The 9727-nt window shown below is 54.6% G+C and overlaps 1 protein-coding gene across 2 annotated transcripts; it reads right to left on the bottom strand.

Annotated features, from left to right (window-relative positions):
* Window positions 1-279: 279 nt before the first annotated feature.
* NLE1 (notchless homolog 1) lies at window positions 280-9132 on the bottom strand. Of its 2 annotated transcripts, none has more exons than XM_032428766.1 (13): window positions 9099-9132; window positions 8831-8980; window positions 7423-7640; window positions 6763-6842; window positions 5875-5951; window positions 5605-5702; window positions 5098-5290; window positions 4487-4622; window positions 4289-4335; window positions 2836-3038; window positions 1438-1597; window positions 1254-1324; window positions 280-629 (listed from the first exon to the last, which is right to left on the bottom strand). In XM_032428766.1, the coding sequence occupies exons 1-13, from the start codon at window positions 9114-9116 to the stop codon at window positions 617-619; spliced, it is 1464 nt and encodes a 487-aa protein (XP_032284657.1). In that variant the 5' UTR covers window positions 9117-9132; the 3' UTR covers window positions 280-616. The 2 variants fall into 2 exon arrangements, 1 of the variants encoding a protein (XP_032284657.1); XR_004302333.1 differs by having other exon boundaries at window positions 287-629; window positions 2840-3038.
* Window positions 9133-9727: the final 595 nt, after the last annotated feature.

Genomic DNA, 9727 nt, shown 5'->3' with positions numbered 1-9727 from the left:
GCAGGACCGCATTCCTAGCCGTCCAGGGAAACAGAGACAGCGCACGTGGCTGGCGTCCACCACACTGGACAGCGCAGGCTCAGGTTTTCCTCTGGCCACTCTCCTGGGCTTCAGCCGGTCTCCCCGGCCTCTCCCTCGTAGGCACGGGGGAAAGAGATAAAAGGCAACTTCGGGGTCAGCAGGGTTTTGGTGCAGTCCAGAGGGAAGGGTTAGACAAACTGACTTAGCATAGTCCTCCAGTGAGCCTTGGGATTCTAGGACAAGGAACAACAACCCGAACACACAAAACAGAAGTGATTTATTTGGTCACAGAATCTCGGGTCTGACGCTGAGTAAAAAGAACACTTAGGAAAGGAGAAGGGGCGGCAGCAGGGCTCCAGTCATTGCCTGGCCCCCCACCACCAGCGAGGTACAGAGTGATGGCCAATGGCTGAGCTCACTGGTAGTCCCCTGTGACCTCTGCTCTCCTGCTCTGGGGAGGGACCCCACTGGGGGCTGTCCAAGGGCAGCAGGCCATGCTCATTTGCAGGGTCACCACCCTGGCCTTGGGTCTGTGTCAGGGCAGGCGGCTGGCAGCGGCAGGTCCAGGTGGGGGTCCCAAAGAACTTGGGGTTTCTCATCTCCTCCATCTGTGCAGAAGGGGAGGGAACAGCATGGGGATCCCATCTTGGGAAAGGGAGGCTGCCATATCATCCCAGGAGCCCACGACGGGGGAGAGCTTGTGGTTCACTCAGTCATCAAGAGCCTGGCTACCATCTCTGCTCTAACTACCCAAACTCAGGCGAGACGCCTGCTGCCTGCCCCAGCCAAGACCTCATCCCAGGGCCTGGCTGCTCGGATGCCCACCGGGGGCATCTAATGGCAAACAACGACTATTCTTTACAAGTACACACGCTTCAGCTTCCCAAGTGTGTTCACCTCCTATCTTGGAACGTCCCGTCTACCGAGGCTTGGTAACCCCCAGGAGGCAGGTGAAGCACGCTCTCTAAGACTGCGCAGTGAAAGCCAGAGCCAGGACTGGAACGGAGAACCATACTGCCTCTTGCTGGAGGGCCCCTGGGCTCGCCCCCTGGAGAGCACCGTCAGGGTCTCCCATATTCCCTGTAATTCCACAGCCCTCCCTTTTAACTACTGAGAGAACCTGACACCACACACTGTCTTCGGCCCCTGGAGAGCGCTTGGAATTCTCCACCCGAAGGGAAAGGTGCAAAGAGTGACCGACTTAACGGCAGGGGAGCCAAGCACACACTCACATCCGGAGGCATTTGTCCTTGCCACCACTTGCCACCCTCTGGCCATCTGGACTCCAGTCGACAGCATACACCTAACCCGAGGTGGGGGTTGGGGGAGGCAGGTCAGTGAGGAGGGTGGAGGGCGGGAGGGCCAGGCTTCAAGCCCACCACCCGCCCACCTCTGCTCACAAGGGTCCAGCCATACCTCATCTGCGTGGCCTGGCAGGTCCGCGGCCAGCTTCTGGGCCTTCACATCCCACACCTTCAGTGTGCTGTCGCTGCTGCCGCTGACCAGAAGCCGGCTATCGGCTGACCACGCGATCTGGTACACAGCAGCCACATGGCCACGCAGGGAAGCCAGGTACCTGAGCCAGGAAAAGGTGATGATGGGTATTAGATCTTCAAACATGTCTGAAGGGGGCCCCTACGCCCATAGCAGTGGTTCTCAACCTTAGCTGCCCATGAGAATTACCAGGGAACGTTTACAAAATCTCACTGCCTAGCCCCTACCCCAGTGTGATCATTACCAAGGTCATAACGATTTTATAAAACTTTTCCAAATGATGGGGCGCCTGGGTGGCTCAGTCGTTAAGCGTCTGCCTTCAGCTCGGGTCATGATCCCGGGGTCCTGGGATCGAGCCCCACATCGGGCTCCCTGCTCGGTGGGAAGCCTGCTTCTTCCTCTCCCACTCCCCCTGCTTGTGTTCCCTCTCTCGCTGTCTCTCTCTCTGTCAAATAAATAAATAAAATCTTTTAAAGAAAAAAAAAAAAACTTTTCCAAATGAGCTGCTTCTAGGGTGCCTCTTGCCAGGCCTCTGTACCTGGACAACTTTGTATGACTTAGAATCCAACGGAGCCATCTGCTTAGCCCATCTGTCTGATACCCCCCTAGCACAAGGTGCCTGCTGGCAGGTGGCATGGAGTAAGAGGGGGCCAGGCCCACCTGGAACTTTCAGAGCAATACAGATCAGCTACGTCTTTTGGACAAGATTAGGCCTCTCTGGGACTCTGTTTCCTATCTTGAAAAAGAAGGGCTGCCATGTGGCCCCAGCAAGGGTCTCCCTCATCCCTGTTCTCTTCTTTCCCGTGCCTCTGCCTCTCCTGTGACCTCATTAACCTCAAGGCCACGGTGCCTCATTACACCAGTGCTTCTCAGACTTTAACGGGAGCAGAATCACCTGGTGACCTTATGCAAATGCAGATTCTGAGATTCACAAGGTCAGGGTGGGGCCCGAGGTTCTGCATTGCTATCGAGCTCCCAGATGCTGCTGCAGCTGCCGGTGTGTAGACCACACTTTGAGGAGGGCCAGGAAATAATTACACCTCAAACCTATACTTCTGCCACATGCCTGGCCATCTTAAGATCATTTCTCTCCTTTGATATGAAAGGAGCTAGCATTTCAGTGCCCAAATATTGCCAGTCCTAAATATACCGTCTCACTTAACCCTGGTAATGAAGCTGAGAGGTAAGGTCTGCATATTACAAAAGAGGAAACAAAGCCTCAGAAAGTCTAGATGCTTGTGAAGGCCACACAGCCAGGAAGTGGCAGAGCCAAGCTCCTTCCAGAGGACTAGGGCCCTTCCTCTCCACGCCCTCACTCACCTACCCGTCCTGCCGTCCCACAGTTTGACGGACTTGTCGAAGGAGGCACTGGCGACAATGCGGGAGTCAGGGGAGAAGAGCACCTGGTTGATGAGGGCCTGGTGTCCCGTCATCCGTGCAAGGGGCTTCTTGTCCTCTGCTGGGGACCACAGGAATAAGGTGAAGTCGTCTGAGCCAGACACCAGCCTCTCTGGGCCCTGGCCCTAGGAGAGGCAGAAAGCACACCGTGTTGGACGTGGCCTCAGACAGGAGAGCCCGACCTCGGCAGCAAACACACCACTGATTACCCCACACCAGCACAGAGGCCAGCACTAGGAGAAATGAGGCCTGGCCAGCTACCAACTCACATGGGGTCTCTGGCAAGTCACTGCCCCCAAAAGGAAGCTTTATGCACATGGAATGGTTTCTAATCATTGTACACAATTACAAGAAAAAGCAAGGTACAGAATAGTGTGTTAAAAAAGGGAAGCACTGGGGCGCCTGGATGGTTCAGTTGGTTAAGCGTTCGACTCTTGATTTCGGCTCAGGTCATGATCTCAGGGTCGTAGAATCGAGCCCTGGGATGGGTCTGTGCTGGGCGTGGAGCCTGCTTAAGATTCTCTCTCTCCTCTGCAAACCACCCCCTTCCCTCTCTCTCTCAAAAGAAAAAAGGATTTTATATGTGGGTTTGTATGCATGTGTATGTATGAAGTCTCTGGAAGGAAACACAGGATACTAGTAGCACAGGGTGCTTCCAGAAGGAATGGAAGGGCAACAGGGATGCGAGACTTTTTCACTATCTACCTTTTTGTGTTCTTTGATCCTTGGACCACATAAATGTGTTACTTTTTTTTTTTTTTTTTTAAGATTTATTCATTTATTTATGAGAGAGCACAAGAGGGGGGAAGGTCAGAGGGAGAAGCAGGCTTCCTGCTGAGCAGGGAGCCCGATGAGGGACTCGATCCCGGGACTCCGGGATCATGACCTGAACCGAAGGCAGTTGCTTAACTGACTGAGCCACCCAGGTGCCCTTAAATGTGTTACTTTAAATAAAATAAAAAAGAGGGGCAGTGGGCTGAGTTGGTTGAGCGTCCAACTCTCGGTTTCAGCTCAGGTCATGACCTCGGGGTTATGAGATCAAGCCCCGTGTCAGGCTCCATGTTCAGCAAGACTACCTGAGATTCTCTCTCTCTCCCTCTCCACTCCTCCCCCTGCTCATGCTTGCACTCTCTCTCTCAAATAAATCTTAAAAAAAAAAATAAAGAGAAAATGCAATAAATAGATAAGCAAATAAATGAAACAAAATGATTAAAATGATCCCTATGTGTTAAGATTTTAGGAGTGTAAACTAGGATTATCACAAAGAACTTTCTGGAAAAGGAAAGGGGGGAGGGGCCTGGGTATCTGCAGTGTTTCAGGGACCAGTGGGGGACGAGTACAGAGCTGGGCATGCTGGCGGCTGGCATATACTCACCCGCACCAGATTGTATCGCCTCAGAGCCCCGTCCTTCAGCTCCTGCACTGTGGCCGGGTACCGGAGGGGAGAGGGGGAGATGAGGAGGCCGATTAGAAAATCCCACGCCAACAGCAAACACCCCGGCCCAGGTCCGAATCTCGCACATTAAGCCAGAGAAGCGGCTCCTTCCCAGGCAGCCCTCTCCCGCCCACTCACAGGCCCCTTGGAGGTCTTGGGCGTTAACCGAGGCCTCGGCTGGCTCAAAGGCGCCTGTACGCAGGGCGTAGTCCGTGCTGAGTGCCATGGTATTCACCCAGTGGCCGTGGCCTTGCAGAGTCCGGCACAGCACACCCTAGGGCAGAGGGAGTCAGGTGAGACACACTCCCACCCCACTCTCCACCCTAGGGAACCAGTACCCCCAGGTTAGCCCCAGAGGACAGTGATGCGGGACTCGGAATCAGGACCCTCGTTCATTGTGATCTTAATCGAATCACCCCTCTGGGCTCAAGTCTCTCCTCATGTCTAAAATGAGCATGTTTCATGGGAAGGAAGTGAAGTCTGTGGGAATACATGGGCTCCAGTCAAGTAACTCTGGGGTACAGCAGGTTCCATAAAGCTAACAGGCTTCCTAGAGTAGGAACGTCCGGCCTGTGCTAATGAACACTGCAACCTCCACTATCATGCAGCACCAACCACGGGACCCACCGTTCCCGAAGCGCCTCCCCGACCTGGATCCCAGGACCTACTGGCCAACCTGCCTTCCAGCCCCAGCATCCCGTGGCCTGAGATTCCCCCAGGCTTGGGTTCTGGACCCTCCCGGCTCTTACATCATGAGCCCTCCAGACTTTGATGGTGCGGTCCTGGGAGGCAGAGTAGAGAAGCCCGTCCCCTCCCCACCGGAGACAGGTGACTGACTGCGTGTGCCCGGTGAGGATGCGCTCACAGCGGCCCGCAGTCGTATCCCAGACCCGCACGCTGCCATCCTTGGAGCTGCTGGCCACATAGCGGCACGCCGGGTTCCTGGAGAGGGGGAGATGTGACCTCACTTCCGACCTGGCAATGCCCACAGCACGTCCCCATGCTCAGCTCAAGGGCCAGGGACAATGACACGAAGGCTTCCTGACCCCAAGATCAAGCTGCATTGCAAGGCAGCTCTCAGGCCCCATGATGAGCAGCCCCCTCTCAAGCAGCAACACACACTTGGAAGACTTGCCCCACTGCCTGCCATACCATGCCTGTTGGTCAGGCTGGCCATCTCGCCCCCTCAGCAGGGGAGAGGACAGTTTTGAGCCCCTAGCTCCTCATTCCCCCGCAGCTCCGTCAGTGTCACTTACGCATGGAGGGGCTCCCAGCTCAGGCCTGTGATCCACTTGCTGTGGCCAGCCAGGGCCCTGCCCACCTGCTTCCCTGTGCCTGGGTCCCACAGGAGAATCTGAAGGACAGAAGCTTACTCAATAACCCTCCCCGAACTGTCCCTGGGCCACCACAGGTCCCCGCCCACTGGCCCCAACCCATCCTTCCCTAAAGACCCCAGAACCTGATCTGACCCAACTCCTAGGAAGGGAGCCCAGAGTCCCTGCCTAGTTACCCTGACCACCACCTACCTGGCCATTCTTGCAGCCTGAGGCCAGCTTCTTGCCGTCTGGGGACCAGGATATGCTAAGCACCCAGTGTCTGTGTCCTAGAAAAGCAGGGGAGGGAGAAAGGAGGGAGCACATCTGTCTTTATTCCCAGTGCCTAGCAGTGCCTGGCACTTCTCAACTAGTCCCTGAATAAATGAGCAGTCGAACCAAAGGAGAGATGAGGCTTTCTAGGCAAAGGGACACTCTACCCCAAGTGCTAAAGCCATGCATCCTGCTGCACAGATAATACTTCTACTTTCTAATAATTCCTTACACGATACATGGTATAAAGCGTTTGCACACGTCCCTTATAATTCTCATAATAGCTCTAAAGTATGGAGCAAGAACGATTCCCAATTTTTCAGATGATAAAACTGAAGCTTGGGGAGCACGCCCTACATACACGAGATCACCCGGCCGGAAGCATCAGCACCAGCTGGGAACTTGACATGCACATTCTCAGGCCGCATCTCAGAACTAAGGAGGTCAAAACTCTAGGGGTGAGGCCCAGCAATCTGTATGTTAACAAGCCTCCCAGGTGATTCTGATGCATGGTCAAGTGCTCAAGTTTGAGAACCACTGTGGTCGAGGCTGGATTTAAGTCAGGTTCTCCTTGCTACCAGCCATCAAAATCCAGATTCTCCTTGCTATCAGCCGTCAGCACAACCCACAACCCCACACTGAACTCTCTGGTCCAGTTTGTATGTAGCCTGCTCAAAGGTGCGGTCTCTACCTAGAAACAGGCCGCTGCTAACTGGCCATGAAGGGGCTGAATCGGCTCTGGACCTCCTCAGGAACTAAAGGGCTGAGTAAATGACTGCACAACCGCCACTGGGTTAAGTTCCCCTACAGAGCTAAGTGCATACTGACCCTGGCATGTGAAATGTGGTGTCTCGGTGCTGAGATCCCAGAAGCGCACAGTGGTGTCTCCGGATCCACTGGCCAGGTACCTGGGGAAGAAGAGAGGCCACCTGACCTCTGCAGTGGGGCCAAGGGGTCGGGCCTACACCAGAACACTGCACATGTGCGTTTCTGCCACCTATTCAATTGTCTTCTGGGCATAGAATCTGGGGCTGGGCTTTTCTCTCTCCTCTGAGGAGAAATGTAACACTGATCCCATCTGGGAGAAGACCCCAGGCAGCCATTTCTCTCCTCTTCCTTTTCTAAAAGGAATGGCCACAGCTATTACCAGGATTGAAGCTGCTCATTATCCTCGTACGATTGCAAAACGCAAAGAAACTCCGTTTCACAGATGATGAATTAAGTCAGAAAGTGACTTGTCAGGGTCACACAGCTAGGGAGCTCGCAGCTCAGCTCTCCTGAGATCAAGTCCAGGAAGGATTCTTCCAAGGTGGGTGTCCTTCAAGACCAAACCCCACCAGGGAAGTCCCTAACCTGCAATTTGTGCCCAGAGCTCAGGTCTATGATAGGCAGCCTGAGGTCCTTTGATTGTAACTTGGGGTACCCTCCCCACCCCAGCAAGAGGCTGTACTCCCACACTCCACTCCACAATTCTGCAGTTGTCCTTACTTTCCTGTGGGGCTGAAAGCCACAGAAATGACCGCCTCGCTGTGACCTTCCAAAGAGCTGGTGCAGCGGGTCACAGCACGGACCCTGAAGATGGCCTGTGGCTGGTAGATGATGTCAAGGACCTTCTCTGTCTCCACTGCCTGTGACTCCAGCGTCTTCCCCAGTGACGAGATGATCTCGGCATCGTGGACATAGAAAGCCAGTGGCAAGGGATCCTCCTGGAGGGCAATGGCAAAGGGCAACTCCTCCATCAAAGGATAGGCAGGAGCACTCCCCACTGAGCTGTGGGCAGGTGAAGCTTTATTCTTTTCAGCCACTGTTTGGGATACCCCCCACCATGCCCACTGAGCAAGACCTTTTTTATCCTCAAAGAGTAACTGCAGGACACTTACATAGTACTTTAAAATCCTTTATCTGCATCTCACAACAACCCTGGGAGGTAGGCATCAATACTCCCACTTGACAGATGAGAAAACTGAGGCTCAGAGCAGCTACAAGTAATTAGCCCAATGTCCTATTGCTAATGACTAAGTGCTTCAGAAAGAAAATTAAAGTCCTGAATTAGTGTTCATATACAGAATTATGCAGTGTTTTCTAAACCACCACACCATGCCCTACAATGTATAAGCAGCATCCAAAAAACTGGTTGAAAATGCAGACTCTGGGGGCACCTGGGTGGCTCAGTCGGTGAAGCGTCTGCCTTCGGCTCAGGTCATGATCCCGGGGTCCTGGGATGGAGCCCCACCTCAGGCTCCCTGCTCAGCGGGGAGCCTGCTTCTCCCTCTGCCCCTCTCCCTGCTTGTGCGCTCTTTCTCTCAAATAAATATAAATAAAATCTTAAAAAAAAAAAAAGAAAGAAAGAAAGAAAGAAAAGAAAATGCAGACTCTGTTTCACTCCCAGAGTCTTGGTGTAGTAAATCTGGGGTGGGGTCCAGGTACTGTGTTTTTAAGCCCAGGTACTGTGTTTTTAAGCCCCTAGGCCCACCAGAGGGCAGCATTTTGATAAACCTGGCTTAGAAGAGCAAGGGTTTTTAATCTGACATTTGAGTTCCAATTCCAAATCTACCACCTACTGCGTAGCACCGTACAAATCACTGAATAGGCTCTGGGCCGCCCTGTAAGATGGGGATATTAACGCGGAGCTGTGTCGAGGAATTTGACGATGCACCCAATGCGTTCAAAATGCGGTCTCTCTCCCCAGATGGACCCTGAAGGCGCGCAAAGCGCGGTCACGCTGATTAGATCTCCTGACTCTTCCCCCGAAGTAGGTGGCCCTACCACGGACAAGCCGCCAGGGTGGTTCACCCACTGTCGCTGAGCAGTGGGACCCCCGAACCCCAGACCTCGGGTCTCCCGATCCCCTGCGGGCCGGACCAGGGCAGGGCCGCCCGCCCGGGCCGCCGCTCACCTGGGCCAGCAGCGCGTTGCACACGAGCTGCAGCTTGTCCGGGGTGATGTCCACGGGCACGTCGAACGGGGAGCCCAGCAGCTGCCCGCCCTCATCCTGGAACTGCACTAGCAGCCGTTGCACGTCGCGCGCCGCCGCCTCGTCCTGCGCCTACAAGCGCGTCGGGGGCTCAGCCACGCCGCCCGACCGGAAAGTCCCCACTGCCGCCTCCCTCTGGCCTCGGGGACCCGGGACCCGAGCGCCCCCGCCCGCACTCACGCACACCCACCGCCGCCGCCGCCGCCATCCCGCGTCCCCACGTGGAGGAGAAAGACTCCGGCGGGACGGAGCGCCGCCCCCGGGGTCGGGCAGCGCGGCAGGCCGCGACATCGCCCTCTGGTGTGGCGGAGGGGAAGTGTCACGTCGTGCGCGGTCCGGCGTGGCGGTGGGCGCCTGTGGTACCCCCCTCCTTGAACAGGTGGCCGTCGCCCCATTCAGTCCCTTCCAGTGCCGTGCAGGATACGAACGGCCTTTTGTCTCTGTAAAACAGGGATTCTTGTCCCACTTCATAGATGGGGAAATCGAGGCTCTGAGCGGTTTATTGATTTTCCCCAAACTCAAGAGACAGGAAATGGCGGAAGACTGAATTGGCTTGGTTCTGGGCAGCAGCAGCCTTGCAGGGGCGGCTTACAAAACCAGAGCTTGTTGGCTTGAAGGCGGAAATTATTATTTTTTTAAATGGATCAAATCAATTCATAATTCTTGAGTGCAAAAGCAAAACGTGTCTACAGTTTTCAACACTGTAAAGCAATAGCAACTATGATGGGAATGATAGCAACGTGTTAGGCGTTGTTCCGAGTGCTTTACCCATGTAACTCATTTAATCCTCACAAAAACCCTTCTGGCCCCACATTACAG

This window comes from Phoca vitulina, unplaced genomic scaffold, assembly GCF_004348235.1.
Source record: "Phoca vitulina isolate PV1807 unplaced genomic scaffold, GSC_HSeal_1.0 scaffold40, whole genome shotgun sequence".
NCBI classification, from domain to species: domain Eukaryota; kingdom Metazoa; phylum Chordata; class Mammalia; order Carnivora; family Phocidae; genus Phoca; species Phoca vitulina.
The sequence above is the reverse complement of the archived record's forward strand: the minus strand, read 5'-3'. Positions and strand labels throughout refer to the sequence as shown.

What these genes read in the sequence shown, in the direction of transcription:
- NLE1 (XM_032428766.1), bottom strand. An exon ending in GCAACGCGCTGCTGGCCCAG is followed by an intron (nt 7,641 to 8,830) that starts GTGAGCGGCGGC and finishes ATTGCCCTCCAG; the next exon opens with GAGGATCCCTTGCCACTGGC. An exon ending in ACCACATTTCACATGCCAGG is followed by an intron (nt 5,952 to 6,762) that starts GTCAGTATGCAC and finishes CTGCTTTTCTAG; the next exon opens with GACACAGACACTGGGTGCTT.